Here is a 22308-nt window from a genome sequence, read left to right as displayed (position 1 = left end):
TGCACAGATATGAATTCAGCAGCCCACATGCCTCGAACATGAATTCAGCAGCCCACATGCCTCGAACATGTCAGGTAGGTGCTGGAGAATTTGCTCTAGTGTGTCGTAGTGGGTGTACCCTGTCGTACCTGGCTAACAGGGCTTGTGTGTTTGAAATTCTCCATATGTTAGCTGCTTGAGCAGCTACTCTCTTGCCTGAAGCCTCCAGAATTTTAGACTCTTTGTCTGGAGGTGGAGCTTCGCCAGTAGTCTGAGAATTAGCACGTTTCCGTGCATTTGAAACTACCAAAGAGTCTAAGGGCAGATGTCCCTTAATGTATGTAGGGTCCACTGGTGCTGGCCTATATTTCTTCTCTATTTTGGGGTTAATGACTCTTGCCCTGGTTGTTTCCTTAAATATGTCCCCTGCGTGTTTAAGCACCCCTTTTAACATTGGCACTGTTTTGACTGTTCTTTCAGAAGTGTTTAAAGTGTCAATGAGGAAGTCTTCCTCAATGGGGTCTGCATGAATTTCTATGTGGTGGTTGTATGCTGTTCTTTCTATTAATGCATTGAAAGCAGCTGTGTCCTCTGTAGGCGAAGTTTTGGCAGGGTATGCAGTACTGTCTTGCATGGGCTGAGAGTCTACAGGATCTACAGGGTCCGACCATGGTTGATTTTGGTTGTCCTGGTCATTGTCCCCAGGATAATTGTATAGTTCATTATCCTCATATTCCACATCCTCATCTGTGCGTGTGGGAGAATATGTATAAGTCTCTTGCACATGTGGTCTGATAGGTTCAAAGAGAGTTGGAGATGTAGAAGAGTCTTTTCCTTTTTAGTGGTATTTTGTAGGTCTCAGCAGAAGTGTCTGGCCTGCTATTCCTTTTTAATAGGGTAACTCTGCCAGTATCGGGGTCAACATATAGTTTCGACTGTTCTTCTGTCGAGGGCTCTTGCTCTTCATGTGCTTGAGCTCTTCTCCCGGTATCGTCTTTCTTGTTTGCGTCGGTTCGATGTCCGTAGTCTGTTCGACCGATCTTTGCTACATGTGCGTTGGAAGTCCAAATTTTATCGGTCTGAGGGACTTTGGTGCATCAGCAGTCTTTTTCGGCTGTATGAATTTCTTTGGTGCCGTAATTGTTATCGATCCGACTGTTCTTGTTTGTTCGATAACCATTTTTTGGCCTTGTGTCGTCTTCGGAGCTTGCTGCATCGGAGCGACGTTCTGCTGCCTCAGCTCGAGCGACCCCTTCGACTCGATCCTTGACTTCAGCTCGAGTGTTTTTGTTTGCACCGTCTTTGGTTTGTCGACTTTTTGTTTCGGTTCGAAAACCATCTTCTGCTGGAGTCCTTTCTTTGTGTTGCCTGGAGTCGACATAAATCTCGTCGGTTCGACGGCCTTTAGCTTAGGCATGTCCCTGGGTGTACTGGCTCTCGGCTTGACAACCCTGATATGCGACCCAGCCGGGTCGACGGCCATTTTGTGTTTAGTCGGCGCCGATGAATCTGCACCTTTCGATCCGAAGACTAAAGTCTATCAGTTTCGGTTTCAGTTTTGCTTCTTTTACTTTCGGTTTCGATATTACCAAGGAATGGTAATGTTGCACCGATGGCTCTTGCCTTATGTTCTTAGCCGGGCTAAATTGCGGGGCTGTAGAATCAATGTTCTGATCTTGGCGAAGGCCTTCCGGCGATGCCTCGACCTGAGCCTCTGGAAGCGTATCAGTAAATGTACTGGGCTCCGTACTCACGGTTGGCCCAGTGTCCTCGCCGGAGTCGTCCTCAACGGCTCCGATGCCTGGATCGTCGTCCCCTACCTCGACGATGTTGTCTTCTTCGTCGACGTAGTAGTTGGAGTCATGTTCCAACCCCTGCTCCGACTGCTGGTCTGAGTCCTCAGCTTCAACGACCTCTTCGTCGTCTTCAAAGATGTTCTCCGGGTCAGGCACTGGCTTCTGCATCGTCTGCCTTGCTGTTCTTCAAATCCGAAGTGTTTTCTTTGATCGAAACTGCGCACAAGCTAAGCAGTCGGCTTCATTGTGTTCCGGAGATAAACACCTGTTACACACAGGGTGTTTATGTGTGGGAATTTCGAGTTACAGTTGGGGCATCTTTTAAATGGACTTCGTTCCATCGACGATCGGTCCCCTGGTGTCGAGAAGGCCACGCGGCCCGATTCGACGTCCCGAGTATAAAACAACAGAAATAAAGTTGTCGGCACCGATCGAACAATACCAACGACCCAGAAGGCCTTTTGGCCTTTTCGAAAAGTTTTTTATCGATTCCGAACTCAGAGTTGGAAATCCCATCCGAACCCAATGGCGGAAAAAAACAATCTAAGGATGGAGAAGATGCCCATGCGCACTGTAGTCCAAGGGAGGAGCCACCTATCTCGTGATACTTCGAAGACTCTTCCAGGACAACAATGTGCAATCAACCGGACCCAACACTAGGTGGCGATCTATGCACAGATATGAATTCAGCAGCCCACATGCCTCTAACATTTGCTTTTCCTTCAGTATAAAAGGCCACAGAGAAGATGTTCAAATAATTAATTCCATAGATCAACAGCTCATAGACAAAGAAAATGGGACCAGGTCCCTCACTCTTTATTTAAATAAACAGCATTTTTTTTCTAATTCTGATAAAGAACTAAGAAAATTACTTGTCGAGAAGAAAAAAGGCAAACTGGAGAATTAGATCACTAAAAATAGAGGTGAGAGCAAAATGTTTGGCAAAGCCCTCTACAAAGTCCAAGATGCTGGAACTACTTGCCACAGATTTGTTTTTAAAATGACTATCACAGTCACTTAGACCCATTATCTTCACCTCAAGCAGAGTTATTTACAGCTATATTAACATGAATAGGTACCAGTGGCCTGAGGGAATGCCACCTATGAACTCACCACACAGATGTTTCCAAACTTGTCTGCACCAGCCACAGTCTCATAGTCCAGGAGGCATGCTGTGGTGACCCAGCGAGGGTGAGTATCATCGGCGAAGATGATGAGCTGGTTCTCATTCCTCTTGTAGCGAACCCATATGAAGCTCTCTTGAATGTCTGATACAATTACCCGGTGACCGATGGTCTGGATGCCAGAGATGAAGTTTGCCAGATGCTGTAAAATAAAGGAAGGGTTTCAATTTTGGGATACATCTAACATTCAAACTCCTGCTGAGAAGAGTAGTCATTTTTTTGTGTGTGTTTTGGGACCAGACAACACAGGCCAGAAGATGCAAGCAGGTGTGAAAGATCACAAGCTGTATAAAGGTTATTAGCATGTATAAGAGAATACACTTGTTTAAGACCATACAGGTTACCAAAGATTGTCAATTCCCTAGGTGTTAAGAAAAGGTGTCCGTGTTAAATAATGTCCCCAACAAATGTTGAATCCACACCACTAAGATTAACCGTTATCTGTAGGAAAGTGCCTCTTTTTGAATTATTCACCTCCACTTTTTACCTGCATTTGATGTGATTTTGAAAGGAGTTTCACTGGGTTCCTACTAACCAGGTCCACAATGCCAGATCTTTCCCCAAACTGTGCAATTGTATCCCAATTGGCAATACCTTTAGCACCCTCTGTAAATCTCTAGCAAATGGTGCCCCAGGTACAAACGGTCTGAGGTAGTGAAGAGGGTCCCTAAGGGCTTGCAGCACATATTGGGCCACCCTGAAGGACCCCTCACCTAAGTCATGCAGGCTGCCATTGCAGGCTTGAGCGTCTTAGCACAGACAAAAGTGGATTCACTTGCTACACACCATTGAGTCCAGAAATCTTTTAGTCCATGGACCCTCGCATTTTTGGTTGCGTTAGTTCACCATTTAGTGCCATGTCCCCCTCCTTGTGCGACATCAGTCATATGCCCAGGAAGTCCCTTGTCGTAGACAACACCTTCAATCCTGTACGACAGTAGTAAGCTAGCTCTGTATATGGTATACCACTTAGTGGTTATAGCTTGCACAAAGTCCAGAGATTACCCAGAAATGCACAGGGCGTGATGTACACCCAAAGTGCTCTATTTGTGGTAGTGTGGGCAAGCAGTCTTAGGCCTAACACAGAGGAGTGCAAGACATTTTTTATGCACAAAGTGATTAATAAAACACACATGGCTCAAGCACTACCAGCAGCACAAGGGCAGCCGGGTGCAGAGGTGAGAATCGGGCTCAGTGTCCAATGTTTGCAAAAAACGAGAAGAGGGGCACTGAAACCTAAACAGGATAAAGGGAGGGGGAACAACCCACCAGGGCAGAATAATTATCGAACAACATGGAAAGGGAGTTCCCAATGGTAAAGAGGATAAAAGTTCAAATACTCAGCAAAAAACGCCCACAGAACAGCTAATTATATTTCAAATTTTTAATTATATTTTTGTTTTTATTCTCATAAAAAGATGTATCAGATTTACATAGTTGAAGTCAATACATAATTCATTTAATTACCTCATTTATATATAAAATTTAATTTAATCTGAAAAATACACAAAAAGCACAGCAACAGCCCAGGAGCACAGAAGGTAATAGGAAATGGCACACAGATCACTCATTCAATCAACAACTGACTCGTTCCCAAACCAATACAAACATGCAAACTCAGATAAGAACATCATAACATCAAACAAAGAGAAAGCGCTGACTATTTGAACTTTTGTCCTCTTTATCATTGGGAACTCCCTTTCCATGTTGTTCGATAATCAGTGTCCAATGTTTACCAATAGGGAATTGGGGTTCTCGAAGATGCACTGTTCACACTAGAGTAAAGGGGTGTCAGAGGTAGATCTGTTGGAGTTAAGGCAAGTACAAGGGGGACCACAAGGAGGCACCAAACTTACACCCTCAGCAGCACAGGGGCAGCCAGGTGCAGAGTGCCAACACAGCTTTGGGCTTCAATTCACTTCAACGGGGGAGATCGAGGTTGAAGAAAGGCTGCAGGCTCAGGCCAGACGAAGAAAACCCACAGCTGCCCAGGGAAGAACAGATGCTAGGGGACGTAGGGACATTGTCGGTCGGGATTCCCACAGCCCAGGGGTGTCCTAAGGAGTAGGAAAACAGCTTACCGGGCAGGTCACGGTCAGGGGTAGTCTGAGTTGAGGCATTGGGTGCAGCGGTGGATCGGGAGGGGAATTCGCGTTTCCTCAGGGCAGAGTTATTTTCTTTGTAGATGGTTCCTTCTGGAGACGTTCAGTGTCCATAGGAGATGGAGTCTTTATCAACTGCAGGCAGTACTCCCAGGGCTTTGCAGGTCGCTGGGCCTGCAGAACAAGTTGTCTTTTTGTAGCCGAGATGAAAGGCAACAGACAAGCCGGCAGGGCTGGAGCAGAGTCAGTCACTGGTCCAACTTTTCATGGTGGTGCAGTTCTTCAGTGTCCGGACTTCTTAGGTCATCAGATATCTGTTTTCAGGGTATGGGAGAGGCACCTAAACACTAGATCTTGGGGGGGGGGTTACAGGGTAACAATGGGTTACTTACCATGGGCGTCCACACCCACCTTAATGCCATCCTACCGATTCTCCCACACAAAGTGAGGGTTAGAACAGGTGGGGGCCAGTTGCTGGAAGCAGGAAAAGGCCTGGGGAAGCTCACAAAGGCGGCAAACCTTTGTAGCTTCCCCTTCGTGGGCCCTGCCCATCCTGGGGAATGAGGCTTGGCACCTCGTCCCAAGATGTGCATTGTTTCAGACCCTGAGAGCAGCAGGCTCTCGACCCAAGGGTCCACAAAATGTCTGCTGGTAGCAGCCACTCTGTCTGGACACTAGTGTTAGGTCGTGTTTCAGGGGGCAACTTTAAGATGCCTTCTGTGTGCATTTTACATTAAATCTGACCACTAGCATCAGTGTAGGTTTAATGTGCGGATAAGTTTGATACCAAACTTCCCAGGTTTCAGTTAAGCCATTATGGTACCTTCGAGTTCATAATGACAAACTCCTAGCACCATATACTCTTAAATGACATTACTGCACTTACAATGTCTAAGAATTGGCTTAGACACTGTAGGGGTATAGGGCTCATGCACCTCTCATCAATGGTATAGTTCACCCAGCTAGAGAGGTAGCTGATCAATGCCAGGCCATTGGGTTTTAGGCAAACTTTTCACTTTGTCCTGCACCAAAATACACGCAGCCTGCAAAAGGGGGGGGGGGGGGTGTATATATATCTTCTAAGGTGGCACAATAAGTGCTGCAGCCCTTAGAGGCCTTCCCTGCCACAGTGCCCTTGGTACCTGTGGTACCATTTACAAGGGGATGACCTGGGGCCAGAGTGTGCCAATTGAATTTTATTTTCAATGCAGTACTTGGGAAAGTACATAGGCCCTGGGTACCTGTTTGGCAGGAGCCAGGGAACACTCAGTCCAAGTACATCAGCAGTTAAGCAAAAGGAGGGAACTTTTTTACAACACCCTCCTGTGAGAAAGGGGGCGGGGGGGGGGGGGGGGGGGGCATAATCATAGTCCCACTATCTCCAATATGGGGTGTACTGAAAAATGTGCTTTACTTCGCCTCCAGCACCTGAGGGGTCGAGGTGACATATGGGGGCAAACATCCCTTTCTCACTAAGTTTCTCCCTCAGGTTATCTCGCCCAAATGTGGGGGTTTGAACCAGGGGCTGCAATCTGCTGCTAGCAGCAGAGACTAGAGGTTGCATTACAAAAGCAACAGGGCTTTGAAGCTTCTCTCTTCGAGCAACGTGCCCTTCCTGGGGGAGGAGGTGCAACGCCTCGACCCAGTATGTGCATTGTTTCTGGTCTCAAAGAGCAGAGGCTCTCTTGCCAGGGGTCCAGAAACATGTCTGGTAGTGGATGGCTGGCTGCCTACAACCAGTCAGATACCACACCAGGGTTGACAGGTTTTCAGGAGGCAGCTGAGGTGCCCTCAGGGTACATGGCATCAGTGTGGATTAATAGAGAGGAGTAGTTTGGTACCAAACACCCCTGTGTTCAGTAAACCCCTCATGGTGCTGTGGAACTAGAGTTGTCGAGTTTACAGCCCGTGTACTCTCTATGACTTTCCTGTCTCTCACAATATTAAGGAATGGACTTCAATATTGTTAGGGCATATCTGCTCATACAGGTATGCCCTCACCGGTGGTATAGTGCACCCTGCCTTAGAGCTGTGAGGTCTGCTAGAGTGGTGAATTGCCTGTGCCTCAGGCGGTGCTGGCTGGTATTGCACCCGCCCACCCGCAGGACCGCATGCTTCAAAGGCAGTGGCATGATCCTAGTGATGGGGCGGTCCCAGGGGACCCTCTTCAGTTCCCAGGCCCTAGGTACCCAGGGTACCACTTACTGGGGACTTAGAGGGAATTAAAGTATCATTTGGGGCTATGTTTTTAAGAGAAGAAGCACTGGCACAGGGGATCTAGATGGCAGGGACCCTGTGCACTACAATCGAAACCACATCAAAACCAGGCAAAAAGTGGGAGCTAACCATGCAAAAAGAATGACTCTCTCACACCCAGGCACATTGACAGCTGACGGAGGAGTCACTATACATTGTAACTCGAAAGACTTCTTTAAAGAAAAATATATTGCAAACATCCGAGCCCAACACTAGATGGCAGAAGTATGCAGAGTATCTACAGCCACACATGCTACCAACAATAATGTACAGAATATTATCGGTTGAAAGGGAGAAGTGCCTCCTCTTGATACATTTATCAAAAGGCAGTATGGTGGAAAATATAATGCCTTTGTAGCATTCCCGGGTCTACTACTCAAACTGTTTGATGATACTGGCTAAATTATACCCATCATGTGCCTTTGTCCACTAATCTCACAATATGTTGGCCCTTTTGAAATTGGCTCAATGGCAGAAATAAACATCAACAGCATACTCCCAGGACTGGTGTCCAGCATGGTATTCATGCACAGATACAGTGGCTGGAATGGCACCCCCTTAGCTGAACATGCTCCTGAAGCTGCATTGTACAAGACCCCTTCTATGCAGCAATTCCTCCCTTGTAGCCACATCCCAGAGCGCTCAAACGTCTGAAAGAGCTGCTAGTATTTTGAGAGAGTTAGGGGAACCAAAACACAGAAAAACAGGCTTCTTTCAATGCCTCTCAGTACAGCGGGATACAACTGCAGGACAAACCTGCAAAATGCTTGACTGCAGACGACCCTACGTTAATTTATCTTTGCAATTGCATGCGGACACATGCAAACAATGGTACTTTTTACATGATTTTAACACACTCAAAGAAGGCCATCTGCGAAGTGACACATCCAATCTAACATGGCAGCCGTCCAAAAGAAACATGAAAGGCATGCAAAGTGTAAAAGGATGCATGCTGCTGGCCAGTAGTGGCCGGGTCCTCCCAAAAAAACGATTAAAAAAAATTACATGGGAAATGGGACGGGTGATGAGGCTGGGACTAAAAACCTAAATGGTTTGGGTGTTTGTGAGGGTATTACAACAGGGTGCAAGAGCATCGCGGAGAAGCTGATGAAAGAGCAGCACGAGGGAAAGAGCAACACAAGTTGAGGGGGGAGAATAGAAGAGCGTAGAACGTGAGGGAGTGTGCAACATATTTCTTAGCTATTTAAGGCAGAAAAACAGCATAGAAGAGCGAGAGATAGAAAACACATTTTCTTAGCATTTGCTCTGGGAAATTGAACATGGGAGACAACTATGGGTAGGGAAGCATACAAATATATCATTAGAAGAAAATTCTGAGACAAGATGGAGACCCTGGTGCATAAATTGGATACAGTGGCTATTTATGTCAATCTTATCCGCACGGACCCCGCAAAGACAAACGAGAAGGTCAAATCGTTCGACATTAAGACATTGAGTCTAACTGATGACGTCGTCGAATTACAGAGAGATGCGGAACTTGAGGGCCTCGAACGACTCGGTTGTCCGCCACCTTGAGGACTTTGAAGGGAGGGCCCGAAGGAACAATGTCCTTGTCATCGGTGTTCCGGAAAAGGCAGAGGAGCAAGCGGCCAACCTTTTCATTGAAAACTTGGTCATGAACCATCTAAAGCCCAAGGGTCTGAGTAAGTTCTTCACTGTGGAGAGAGCACACACAGTTCCTGGTGGAAGACCGAACGTGGGTGCTGCCCCGCTGAGGCCCATTATAGCGCAGATTTTCAATTTCCGAGATAGAGATGCTATCCTCCAGACATCTCGAGCAAGTGGACCCCTGTAATTTGAGAACTCAACTATCAGCTTCTATCCGGACTTCACACAGGCGGTTCAAAAACAAAGACTCAGTGTTCTGGGGGTGAAGAGGAGACTGCGGGACATGGGCCTCAAATACGCTATGCTTTTTCCGGCCAAGCTGAGGATGAACATAATGAAAGAACCTACTTCTTTGATAAACCCGAAGTGGTGGCCGACTGGTTAGACACTTTGCCGGCCCAGCAAGATTTGGGGGAACCATCTGGTGGGGCTGAAGTGAACAAATGGCTCAGGAATGAATATCAAATGTCTTGTCTCCGGGGTTGCTAGGGTTTCTTAGATTGTATGGTTCTGAACCAGAGTAGTTTTGCGCTGACCATATTGGGGGGGGGGGGGGGGGGGGGGGGGGGGGGGTGATAGAAGCTTTTTCATTCTGTTTCATGATGGGGGGTAGGGGATTGAGGTTGATGAGTCGGAATGTGAACGGGCTGGGGGACAAGATCAAACGTGGAGTGGTGTTACAACTTTTGAAGCAACACTCACCAGATGTAGTTCTGCTTCAAGAAACTCATTTAGTGGGGTAATACGTGTCACGCCATGAACAGAAAGGGATACAATCAGGTGGTCCATGCGGGGTTCTCGTCTGGGTCCCGGGGGGTTGGAATTCTCCTTAAGAAGTCTTTTCCATTTGTAGTAGAATACTCGGTCCTCGATGAGGGGCCGCTATGTTGCGGTTTCTGGAAGATGGGAGGGCCGTGTGCTTTCCCTTGTGTCTGTTTATGTTCCTCCTGGCCTGTAATCTACGACTTTTGCTGATCTGGGAAGGGTCCTATTAGATCTTCCGGGAGGGTTTCTGATTCTGGGGGGTGACTTCAACGCAGTGTTATCTGGAGACTTGGACAGGCACCCACCTCAGGCTCTCACGGGGCGCGGGGTTGGTTGCCGGACTTTATTGACACGATGGGCCTAGTGGATAGCTGGAGGTTGCTACACGCTACTCAACGACAATGCACTTTTCACTCTGGTGGCCATGGTAGTCTTTCCAGGATAGACTACGTGTTAGTGCCGGCTGCACAGGCGTCCTATATTGCTGAAGTTAGACATATGGCTCGCGGTATTTCTGATCATTCCCCACTTTGGTTTCGGTTTGAACTAGCATCTGGATCTGGTGGGAGGCTAGCTCCCACCAACCCTTGGTATCTTTGAAATCCCAAGACTCGTAGTTCACTGATTAAGGCATTGGACCATTATTTGAGAGAATGAGGGTTCGGTCTCTTCCTCTGTATCGTTATGGGAGGCTTTTAAGACCATGATTAGAGGTCAGGCTCTCTCTTTAGTAGTCGGTGTTAAGAAACAGAAGGAAGAGGATGTGGTTAGAATGGAATCGGAGATAGCTGCGTTGGAATCTGAATTGGAGCAGGAGGTTACCCCCTCCAGATTACATGTCCTGCAATTAAAGCAGTCGGATATAGAATGTTGGTAACGGATGGTGCGAAGGCTCCTAGTCGTGAACAACAGGGACGTATTTACGATGTTGGTGATAAAGCCGGTAAATTGATCGCATGGTTGGATAGGAAAGACAGAGCTAGTCGTGTGGTACCCGAATTGAGATGGAAGGACGGAACTCTTGTGACTGATCCGCAAGAAATAGTGGCAAGCTTAGCCAAACATTTTCGTTCTGTTTACTCTTCCGTGTCGGATAGACCGGAGGAAGATTTATGCTGGTTGTTGCGAGACATCGCGCTCCCGTGTTTGTCTGTAGAGGACCGAGACCTCCTGGATAGTAAGATCACCGCTGATGAAGTGGCATTGCAATGCGCTCCCTGAATTCAGGTAAAGCGATGGGTCCCGATGGTCTACCGATTTGAGTTATATAAGCTGCGACCAGATAGGATTGCCCCGTACTTAAGAGACATGTTTCTGGGGTCCCGGACAGTGGTCTTCTCCCCCGTAGTCAGAGACTGGCTTCGATAGTCGTAATTCATAAGGAGGGAAAACCAAAGAATAGATTACCTCTGTATCGACCGATCTCTCTGTTGAATTCTGAACCCAAGATTTTAGCTAAGTTGTTAGCTAATAGGCTGATAAAGGTTATTAGCGATTTGGTACATCCAGACCAGTCTGGCTTTATTCCACACAGAAATACGGCACTCAATCTTAGGCGTCTTCATGGGGTCCTTGCGAGGGCCTCAACGCTACGTGAGCCGGGCATTTTGGCGTCGGACGCAACAATGGCGTTCGATACTGTGGAATGGCCGTACCTGTGGACGGTGCTAACTAAATTCAGTTTCGGTTCCGATTTCATCAGTTGGGTGCGTCTTCTATATGCAGACCCTCTTGCCCAGATCCTAGTTAATGGTCACGTATCAGAACCGTTTGTCTCGGGCGAGGTACTCGTCAGGGTTGCCCATTATCTCCTCTTTTATTTGCGTTAGCTCTCGAGCCTCTCCCGGCGTGGATCCGCTGGGAACCCTCGATGAGGGGCATTTATTGGTCGCCGCACTTCGAGGATCGTATTTCCTTATATGCGGACAACATTCTTCTGTATTTGACCTCCCCCAAGAAATCACTAATGGTACTCTGCGATGTTCTGGCCTCCTTTGGTAGAAACTCGGGTTTGATCATCAATTGGGCGAAATCCTATGTTTACGCCCTCAGTGGCGAGACACAGATCTTGCCCCGTAACTGTCCTATTCAAATAGCACAGGAGGGATTTACATTTCTGGGAATCTATATTTCTATTGACCCCATGGTTTGTTACGAAAGGAACCTTCTCCCTCCCTTGACTTGATTAAGGCGAGACGTTGAGGCTTGGCGAACACCTCCATTGTACATGCTTGGACGAGCAGCTCTTTTCAAAATGATGTCGCTTCCTCGCTTTCTGTATGCCCTTCAGAACACGCTAGATATTGTTCCGGCTAGATACTTTAGTTTGGTGGAGGATCTGCAGAGGAAATTATTATGGGAAGGCAGACCACGTATTGCACTAGCTATATTAACGCTCCCATGGTATGATGGGGGCATTGCCCTCCCTGATAAAGAGATATTATTGGGTGTCACAGTTGGCAGCCATCAACCACGGTATGCATGGACCCGTATTGAATCCTGGTTTCGTCATGGACAGGTGGTTATTACCTGGTGGCAATTATTATAGAGTGTTCTATTCTAAGTCAGTGATGAAGACTTTGACGGGTCCAACTAGAACTGCGGTGCGGGTCTGGCGTGATGCTACCAGTTCCTTAGGGTGGAAGGACCGCTTAACTCTGGCTACCCCACTTTTCGGCTCAGATCGGGTTGGCAAACTGTGGAACACTAAAGGGTTCGACAAGTGGATCTTATTGGTATCTCCAAGGTCGGAGACATATGGGTGAAAGGACAGGTTAAATCATTTGCGGCCTTGCAGACAGAGTATGAATTGGGAGGGGCGGAATACTTTTGTTACGCCCAGATTAAACATGCTTTGACTTTCGTTTTCTCGGAAGGGGACGAGATTCCGGAATCTACCCCGTTAGAGGATCGTATCTTGGATGGTCATCTGCCTGATAGTGCCATATCCCTAGTGTACAAAAAATTGATTAATCATAGAGCAGACCTTTTATTGCAGTTGCGGGATCAATGGACCAGTGACGGCCTCGAGCTTGATGACGAGGATTGGCGGTCGGCGATCTCCTCTCCTAAGGAGGTCGCGATTCCAGCGCGATTGAGATTGGTGCAGCTTAAAATATTACATAGAGTATACGTCATGGGTCCCCGTTTGGTTCGGATGGGGCTATCTGAAATGGGTCTGTGTCGGAGGGGTTGTGGTCAACTGGGGACGTTCCTCCATATCATCTGGGAATGTCGGGAAGTCTCTGATTATTGGAACAGAGTACATGTGGTCATGCAGGAGGTCACGGGTGTGGCCCTCTTACCAGAAGCCAGGCGTTGCTTACTTAATGTCTGGGAGCCTACTGATCATAATGTGGCACAAACCCAATGGGTGACTTTAGGGGCCATGATTGCCAAACGGAACATTGCACAGCTGTGGGGGTCACAGAAGCCTCCTACTCTTCACTTGGTGTATGTTCCGAGAAAAAACAGTGTACTTGGCTCGGGGGGCGCCCCCGGAAATGGAGCAGGATTTGGGGCCCCTGGAAGAGATATAGAGGGGATATATGTGTACCACCAGTTGCCGCGGTCCTTGATGTCCCACTCTCCCCTGACTGCCTTATTTTATGGAGCACTTTCGATGTTCCTCTGTGTCCCCCCCTCAATATCCCGTTTATTTGTACCATTTGTATATATTATGCTCTACCCTCGTACAGTCTTGACTTTCCTATGTATTGTATATGCCTTGCTTGTTTTTCTCAAATAAAAAGAAATATATAAAAAAAGAAAAAAGAAAAAGAACCATCGAGATATCTGCTGCTCACCTTATTTTCACACTTTCTCAGAAGTTTCTTCTTCCCCATGTCGTACACTCGCAAGAGCTTCCCCACGCCGATAAGAACACGGCCCTGGAAAGGAGCAATGGCTGCAGGAACCTCTTCCACAGGAGTCTAGAGGGGTGAGAATGCCATACTTAATTAGAGGAGAAATAAATGGTGCTGGGTAGCCAGTGTTTTAAGCCTCTATGTCTGTAAAACCTGAACAGGCCTATTAGGAATGAACAGAAAACTCCAGTAGAATTTAGTGAACCACGATGTCGCAGAACTACAAAACCAGATGCCTCCTTAACTGGGTTTTCAATAAAAGAACGGTTTAATCAGGACAGCTGAAAGGAAAATGCAACTCCCAAACCGCCTTGAAAGTAAGGATGACCATGTGCTGCTGATGGGTACATGAATGACAGCGTGAGTTTACATGTCCTCAAAATAAAAGAAAAAAGGGTTATTTTGTTTCTCCTGGCTAACATTTCAGTAGAAACTGTTGTACCCTCACAGCATCATTGGAGCCAAAAACTAACCTATCTTCATTAAGTCAAGAAGTAGCATAAGCATACATTAATCTTAATGTCGTTTTCTCTGATGGCACTTGTGAGAAAGTGGCTCTATATATACGGGACTAGAATGAAGTACAGTGTCTATAGAGTCCACCAACCCCAGAGGTATAACGGAGGCTAGTCAGGACTGACCTTACTCTCCAAAGTGGTAGCTTGGTCGAGCAGTAAGGCAGTACCAGAGGATAGTGTAAAGCATTTGTTGTACACACTCAGACAGCAAAAGGTTTCACACACTCGAGGACTGAACTCCAGGCCAATTGTTTTTATATCCACAGGTATAGTTTTATCTTTAGAACCAATAGTTTCTTACCTGTCGGTGTAGTTTTGCAGCTTGATCTTTCTGGATTCACTATGCTGTGCATTATTCCGCGGTCTTGTGGTTGGGTCCGGATTCGTAGTCTTTTCTTTCTTTCTTTTTTTTCCCGTAGCCCAGGTGGGCGTCGACGTCCCACCCTTGGTGTATTTCCGGTGACGTCGGCACGCTTCCCGCGGAAGCTCCCACTCCTGGGCGCCATTTCCGGATTCTTTTTTCTCGTGTTCGTTTTGTTACCGAAGTTATGGCAATCTTCAACTAAAGTTTTTTCACCGCTTTAACCTTTAAGGCTTCTTTTCCAAGTATTGTCTTTGTTTCAACCACCTTTTCTCTCCAGCCTCATCTTTCTGGCGGAGGTGGGTGTGTTCGCTAGTGAATCCAGAAAGGTCATCAAGCTGCAAAACTACACCGACAGGTAAGAAACTATTTGTTTTGCAGCGTGAATCTTTCTGGATTCACTATGCTGTGCATAGACTTTGTAGCGGTTTCTCATGTTTGTGGCGACTGGGTGGAAGATGAGTGTTGGTTATTGAATGTGTTGAAGCACCCTTTTTCCGACTTGTGCTTCCTTGTTCATCTGTATATCCACACAGTAGTGCTCCGTGAACGTGTGCACTGAAGCCCATGTTGCCGCCAGGAATATGTCCTGAATTGGTGTGTTAGCTAGGAAAGCTATTGTAGCTCCTTTTTTCCTGGTAGAGTGGGCACCTGTCCCCTCTGTTAGTTCCTGCCCTGCCTGCTTGTGGCAGAACTGTATTGTTTGGGCGATCCATCGCGCAATTGTTCCTTTAGTTACTGGTTTCCCCATGAAACTGTTAGCGAAGGACACAAAGAACTGCTTTGTTTTCCTGTGTTCCTTCGTTCTCTCAATGTAGTGCATGACTGCCCTTCTGGCGTCCAGAGTGTGCAGTGCCCTTTCAGCTCTTGTTGCCGGTTTTTGGAAGAAACTTGGTATCTGTATAGTCTGATTCAAGTGGAACCGTGACACCACTTTTGGCATGAAGTGTGGGTCCGTTCTCATCACCACCCTATCGCTGTGTATCTGTATGTAGGGTTCCTGTAGTGTTAGTGCCTGCAGTTCGCTCACTCTGCGCAGGGAAGTGATTGCTAACAGGAAAGCTGTTTTCATGGTCAGCATTTCTAGGGAGGCCTTGTGAATTGGTTCAAAAGGTTCCTTCATGAGTTCCGTTAGGACTAGGTTAAGGTTCCATGCAGGTGGTGGCACCCTCTTTGGCGGTGCGATCCTCTTTGCTCCCTGCAGGAATCTCTTAACGACCTGTGATGTGAAGAAACTCTTTTATGGCTTCTCCTCTCGTGTAAGCGACTATCGCTGCCAAGTGAACCCTCAGTGAGGATGAGCCACGCTAGCTATGGGGGAGATTGACTTTGGGCTCCCTCCTTTGACTATTCAACTACCCAGCTGGACTTCGGGCTAACGCTCCCACGTCTCTCCTGACCTTACCTTCCCCCTCTCCCTTCCCCAAACACCCCCCCCTCTCCTCTCCTACTTTTTCCAGCTTTTGTCCTCTGCCCTTCCATACCCTTGCCCTTTGTCCTCACCCTGTTTTTCTGTGAACCTCTTCCCTCGCCACCTGAGACTGAACTATTTTGTCTGATGCCCGATGGAGCTACTTGGTTTAGCTATAGGGGAGATGGGCCGTGGATTCCCTCCTTGGTCGTCACCTACCCAGTCTGTCTTTAGACAGACTTCTTCATCTCTACGGTTGTCTCTTCCCTTATCCTCACTTTCCCTCCTCCCCTACCCCCCACTACTTTCTCGCTCCTCTCTCTCCTCCCCTAATGTAGTGCTGATTGTTTGATATAATGTTTACTTGTTTGATCTTTTCCTGATATATTGTTGAACCACATTGTTGCATTTCCTTTCGTCTCTCCTGCCGTCTCCAACCGCATCAGCCCTCTATTTAGGTCTCTCCTGCCCTCCTCTCTCAATGTTTTGAGACAACTATTTTATCTGATGCCCGAAGGAGCTACTTGGTTTAGCTATAGGGGAGATGGGCCGTGGATTCCCTCCTTGGTAGTCACCTACCCAGACGGTCTTTAGACAGACTTCTTTTCGTCTCTCCTTATTGTCTTGTCCCTTGCTCCTATCCCCTCTCCCCCGAATATCTCCCCATGCCTGCTACTTTGCCTACCCCCCTGTCCTTTGTGCCCTTTGACTAAGTACTCCTTCTCCCCTTGTTGGGGAAAGATCTAAAATTTATACTCTGGAGTCTCAGCGAACCAGCTGAGTGAGTCCACTGCGCCAAGAGAGCCACTCACACTTGAGGTATGGTATGGCACCCCTTGCCAAAGCACTCCCTCTCCCCTTTCTGGGGAAGGATCCAGTATGTAGGCCTTGGAGTCTCAGAAACCCCTCTGAGAGAGTCCACTGCGCAAAGGGAGCCTCTCGCAACAGATATAGGGAGGTGATACCACTTCCCCTGGGATCACAGTTTATTGTACTTCGGACGTTTGCCTTGACTCTTGTCCCAGTTAGTGTCCCCGTCACCCTTCCCCTCCTCTTTCCCACCTTCATTATCTACTTCCCCTGCTCCAACCCCTCCCTCCCCTGAATCACTCACCTTGCCTGCTTTTCCCCTTACGTATTTGTGCTTATTGTTTATCTCGACCTTACATGTAACTATGTGGCCATGCTCTAAGAACTATGTAACCTTTGTAACGATGTAACCTGTAACTAGGATCTGATGCTCATGTAAAGCGCTCCGATACCTCCAGGTCTAGCCATCGCTATATATAAAACTTTTGAAAATAAAAAATAAAGAAATTTTTTGTCGAGCAGGTGCGTGAGGTACTTTAGCACTGTTGTCCTTTTCATCTTATTGTGTAGCTTTTCCCTCCTGCACAACAGTGTAAATCTCTTCCATTTCGCTACGTAGCTCTTCCGCGTGCTGGGTCTTCGTGCCTCCCGAAATACCCTTAGGGTGGTTTCTGGCAGTTTCAAATGTGCAAACTCTATGTCCTCAGGAGCCCTCCCCGGGCTGCCTGGATGCGAAGTTTTGGCATTTTGCATTCTGGCGTGTTGCAAATAGGTCTACAGACGGTGTCCCCCACCTGTCGAAGAGCCTTCTCGTCTCTTGTGCATTGAGTTCCCACTCGTGGGATGCCGATGTCGGTCTGCTGAGCCAGTCTGCTTCTACATTGTCCTTTCCTGGTAGATGTATGGCTAGCAGGTCTATCTTGAGTGGGATGGCCCATCTCCATATCTCCTGCGCTGAAAGCGGGGCTGATTGTGTCCCCACCTGCTTGTTGATGTAAAACATCGCTGTTGTGTTGTCTGTCTGGATCAACACTCTCTGGTTATACAGTTTTGTTTGGAAGGCCTTTATGGCTAGGACAACTGTCTTCAACTCCAGGTAATTGATGTGTCTGACCGCATCTGCTGGTGTCCACAGGCCTCTTGCTTTGAGTTTCTCCATGTGAGCCCCCCATCCCCTCTGGGACGCGTATGTGGTAATGGTCACTGTATGCGCTGGTTGTGTCAGAGGCTTCCCCCTTGTCATGTTCCCCATGTTCCACCATGCCATCTCTTTCTGCACTGCGTGCGTTACAACCACTAGATCCTCCCAACGACACTGTAGCTTGTGACCATTGCTCCTGTAGCCATTCCTCTAAAGGTCTCATGTGGAGCCGTACGTTTGACACTAGGTGTATGCATGATGCCATCATGCCCATGGTTTTGCTTGCTGTCCTCACTGTCCGAGCTTGCCCCTTCTGGTAGAGCTGCGTCTCCCTCACGAGTGCTATCGTTCTCTTCTCGCTGGGGAACACCTTGCTCTGTAAGGTGTCTATCTGTGCTCCCAGGAAGATTTTTATTTGTTCTGGTTCCAAGGAGGATTTTCCCCAGTGGATGGAGAATCCTAGGTTCATCAGTGTGCTGGTCACTCTGTGCATGCTGCTTGCACGTTTTGTATGAGCTTGCTTTGATCAGCCAGTCGTCCAGGTAAGGGTACACGTGTATCCCTTCCCTTCGTAGGTGTGCTGCGACTGTTGCGAGGCACTTTGTGAAAACCCTTGGTGCCGATTTGAGTCCTAACGCCAGGGTTGTGAACTGGTAGTGGTCTTCTCCGATGATGAATCTGAGGAGGTGTTTGTGGCCCCCGTTCATTGGGCTGTGCAGGTAGGCATCTTTAAGGTCTATGGTGACCATGAAGTCCCCGCCTTGCAATTGAGGAAGTACCTCTTGTAGGGAGGTCATCTTTAACCTTTGCGTTCTTACGAACTTGTTTAAGAAGGAGTAGTTTCTGTCCTGGAACTCCAGTTCTGTAGTAGGGGTATCTCTGTTATAGTCATAATCTAGTGAATAGTCCCCACCCATGTGGTGGACCCCGGAGCAATCAAAAATAATCTCTTAAGGTGTCGAAAAATGCAGCACTGCACAGACACTTAAGAGAGAATTAAAGACAGATAATGCAGCCTATAAAACCAGGCTACACTGTCCAGTACTAGAAATTCCACCAAAAATCCACAAACAGCAAAGTCTGTCCAGATTTCCCTTGCCTCAGCAGCAAAACCCCTCTGGAATGATAGAGAGGAAGACCTGGACAGACAAGCCCCATAGGCTGCCATTATGTGGCTCAGAACAGGATACTGAGCCTTTAAGAGAACTTTCCAGAACTTCACAGTATCCCAGAATGCACTGCAGGTCCCTTTTACTTTCAGTTCTTTTTGAAGGCGTAACACGCCAGACCTGTAGCATTCCTTACATAAATATCTCTCTCCACCGGGGAGGAGGGCGGGCGCTTATGACTAACAGAGATACCCCTACTACAGAACTGGAGTTACAGGACAGAAACTACTCCTTCTGTAGTAGGGGATCTCTGTATAGTCATAATCTAGTGAATAGAATGGCAATCCCATCCCCACACCAAAGCGGCGGTGAACGAGAATTAACACCACTATTGTGCAAACAGATTTCGCAGTGAAGCCTGCCCAACCTGAGCGTCTGCCCTGGCATCAGTGTCCAGGCAGTACCCTGCAGTTACGTCAAAGGTGCTTAGGAATTTGGCTGCCCCTAGTTTGTCTATCAGCTCATCTGACCTTGGAATGGGGTGAGCATCTTTCTTGGTGACAGAGTTGAGCCATCTATAGTCCACACAGAACCTCATCTCTCTCTTTCCACCCTGTTGACGAGGTTTGGTGACCAGAACCACTGGGCTAGCCCAGGGGACTCAGAGGGTTCAATCACCCCTAGCTCCAGCATCTTGCTGACTTCAGCTTTGATGCTTTCCTTGACTCGGTCCAATTGTCGATAAGATTGTTTTTGAAAGGGTTACTGTCCCCAGTCAGACCCATCAGGATATTGCGGCATGGATTAGCAAATTTAGCGGCACAAATATGGAAATTTAGCGGCATTTTTGTGGCACTTTATTTTACTTATCATTCTTTTTTAGCCTGAAATCAATGGAAATTGTTAACAGAGTGTTCCACTTTGCAATCGGCATGTTTAAAATGTCTGCAGCTCTACGGAAGCACAGCTCAAGTCCTAATCTCGTGGGAGGGAGCTGTATTTCTCCCTGGGATGTTCTAGTGCCCATGTATGCACCTCTGCCGGGGCAACGCTGCCTCCGGGATCCGTGAGGCAGGACACCTCTTCCTCAGGCACCCTAGGGCGCAGAATCGTAGTGGCTGATCTAAATAAGTGAGAGACTGCGTAGTGGCTGATCCAAATAAGTGAGAGATTGCGTAGGGTTGAACAAAAAGAACATTTCTCATAGATTCAATTTTTGGAAAGAAGATCAACAAGCGCTTAATAGTTTAGCGAATAACCCCTTAGCAGTGATTAAACCTGCCGACAAGGGTGGGGGTTTTGTTCTTTGGGATAGTGATGAGTATGATAGTGAAGTACTGAAACAACTGAGTAATCCTGCACACTATCGCAAAATAGACAATAGCCCTGCCCTGATGTTGAGAGCCAAAATTCTTCATCTGACCACTGAAGCCTTAGACATGGGATATCTTGGCAAAAAAGAATATGAATTTTTGAATACTTCGGAACAAAAGACACCCATCATATATGTACTTCCGAAGGTAGACAAGGACGCCCCAAAACCTCCTGGACGCCAGATTATAGCGGCATGCGGCTCAATGCTTGAGCCCTTAGCCAAATACATTGACACATTCCTCAAGCCATTTGTCTGTACTACCAGGGCTTTTGTGCGTGACACTATGGATTTTATTCAGAAGGTGGAGAACTCGGTGTTCGATGGTGATCAGCAGGTGTTGGTCACCTTCGACATCGAGAGTTTGTACACCAACATACCGCAGGATGAGGCACTGCTGGTAATGAGTTTGTTGTTAGACCGTAGAAGTAGACCTCACCAGGTTCCTACAAAATTCATCTTAGAATAGGCGAAAATCTGTCTGAAAAATAACTTTTTCACCTTTAAAGACTCCCTTTATTTACAACTTAAGGGAGTCGCGATGGGGTGTTTTTTTGCTCCGGAGATTGCCAACCAGGTGATGGACCAATTTGAGGGGGTGTACGTCTTCGGTGAGGCGAACCCATTTCTGCACTTTGTGTCGAGGTGGGTTCGGTTCATCGACGACATTTTCTTCATCTGGAATAGTAATAATGAGGAACTTCGAATATGCTACTTACCAGTATGCATCTGTTCTTGGCATGTAGGGCTGCTGACATTCATATCTGTGCATAGATCGCCGCCTAGTGTTGGGTCCAGATGATCGCACATTGTTGTCCTGGAAGAGTCTTCGAAGTATCACGAGATAGGTGGCTCCTTCCCTGGACTACAGTGCGCATGGGCATCGACTCCATCCTCAGATTGTTTTTAGCCATTGTGGCCAAGATGGAGTGAAACTAAGTGAATGATGACCATGCCAGAAGTATGTGTGAGTGCTGCAGCCGCTACAGGCGCCGGGGAGGAGGGCGGGCGATATGAATGTCAGCAGCCCTACATGTCAAGAACAGATGCATACTGGTAAGTTGCATATTCGGTTCGAGGCATGTGGGCTGCTGAATTCATATCTGTGCATAGAATACATAGTAGTCCCTCCATTAACGACGGCCGCCCGTGCCAGCTGCAACAGTTTGGAAAAGTGTTTTTAGAACAGCCTGCCTACAGCTGCCTGCTGTTTGGAGTGCACATCAACACAGTAATGTTTTGTAAATGTGTGTGTGGTAGACCATGTGGCTGCTCTACATATGTCTTCCAAAGAAATATTTCAAAGGAAAGCCATGGAGGCCCCCAACTTTCGGGTGGAGTGGGCACGTGGTGGAATAGTGAGAGTGCGCTTGGCTTTCTGATAGCAGATCTGAATACATTTAACAATCCACCTGGCTATACCAGCCTTGGAAATGGGGTTACCTTTGTGTTGTGGTGCAAAGGCAACAAATACTTGTTTCGTCTTCCTAAAATCTTTGGCCCTATCAATGTAGTACATTAGGGCCCTTTTGACGTCAAGTGTGTGGAGCATTCTCTCCGCCAGTGACTCTGGATTTTGGAAGAACACAGGTAGTTCTATAGTCTGGTTGATATGGAACTGAGACACTACCTTAGGAAGGAATTTAGGGTTAGTGCGAAGCACCACCCTGTTAGAACGAATTTGAATAAATGGCTCTTGGATAGTTAGTGCCTGGAGTTCACTAACTCGTAGCGACGTAATCGCTATGAGGAAAGCCACTTTCCATGTCAAGAATTGAATCTCGCAGGAATGCAGTGGTTCAAAAGGGGGACCCATCAGACTGGTGAGGACCACATTGAGGTTCCACTCTGGAGCTGGTGGCGTCCGCGGAGGAATGACTCGTTTGAATCCTTCCAGAAAGGCTCTAATGGCAGGCACCCTGAAAAGTGAGAGGTGCTGTCTGTTTTGGAGATAAGCAGCCATTGCTGATAAATGTATACGAATGGAAGCATAGGCCAGATTACATTTG

General features: G+C 47.4%; 1 protein-coding gene across 2 annotated transcripts in view; it reads right to left on the bottom strand.

The window, feature by feature from the left end:
- Nucleotides 1–22308, bottom strand: part of SF3B3 (splicing factor 3b subunit 3) — a 274045-nt gene that overhangs the window by 49921 nt on the left and 201816 nt on the right. For both annotated transcript variants that reach the window (XM_086945281.1, XM_086945280.1), the window contains exons 21-22: nt 13518–13643; nt 2889–3101 (exon numbers count right to left, since the gene is read on the bottom strand). In XM_086945281.1, coding sequence (XP_086801407.1) covers nt 2889–3101; nt 13518–13643 — 339 coding nt within the window. The remainder of the gene's footprint in view (nt 1–2888; nt 3102–13517; nt 13644–22308) is intronic.

The sequence above is a fragment of the Lissotriton vulgaris genome, chromosome 12, assembly GCF_964263255.1.
Source record: "Lissotriton vulgaris chromosome 12, aLisVul1.2, whole genome shotgun sequence".
In the NCBI taxonomy this organism is placed as follows: Eukaryota; Metazoa; Chordata; class Amphibia; order Caudata; family Salamandridae; genus Lissotriton; species Lissotriton vulgaris.
This window is presented reverse-complemented; position numbering and strand designations above follow the sequence as displayed.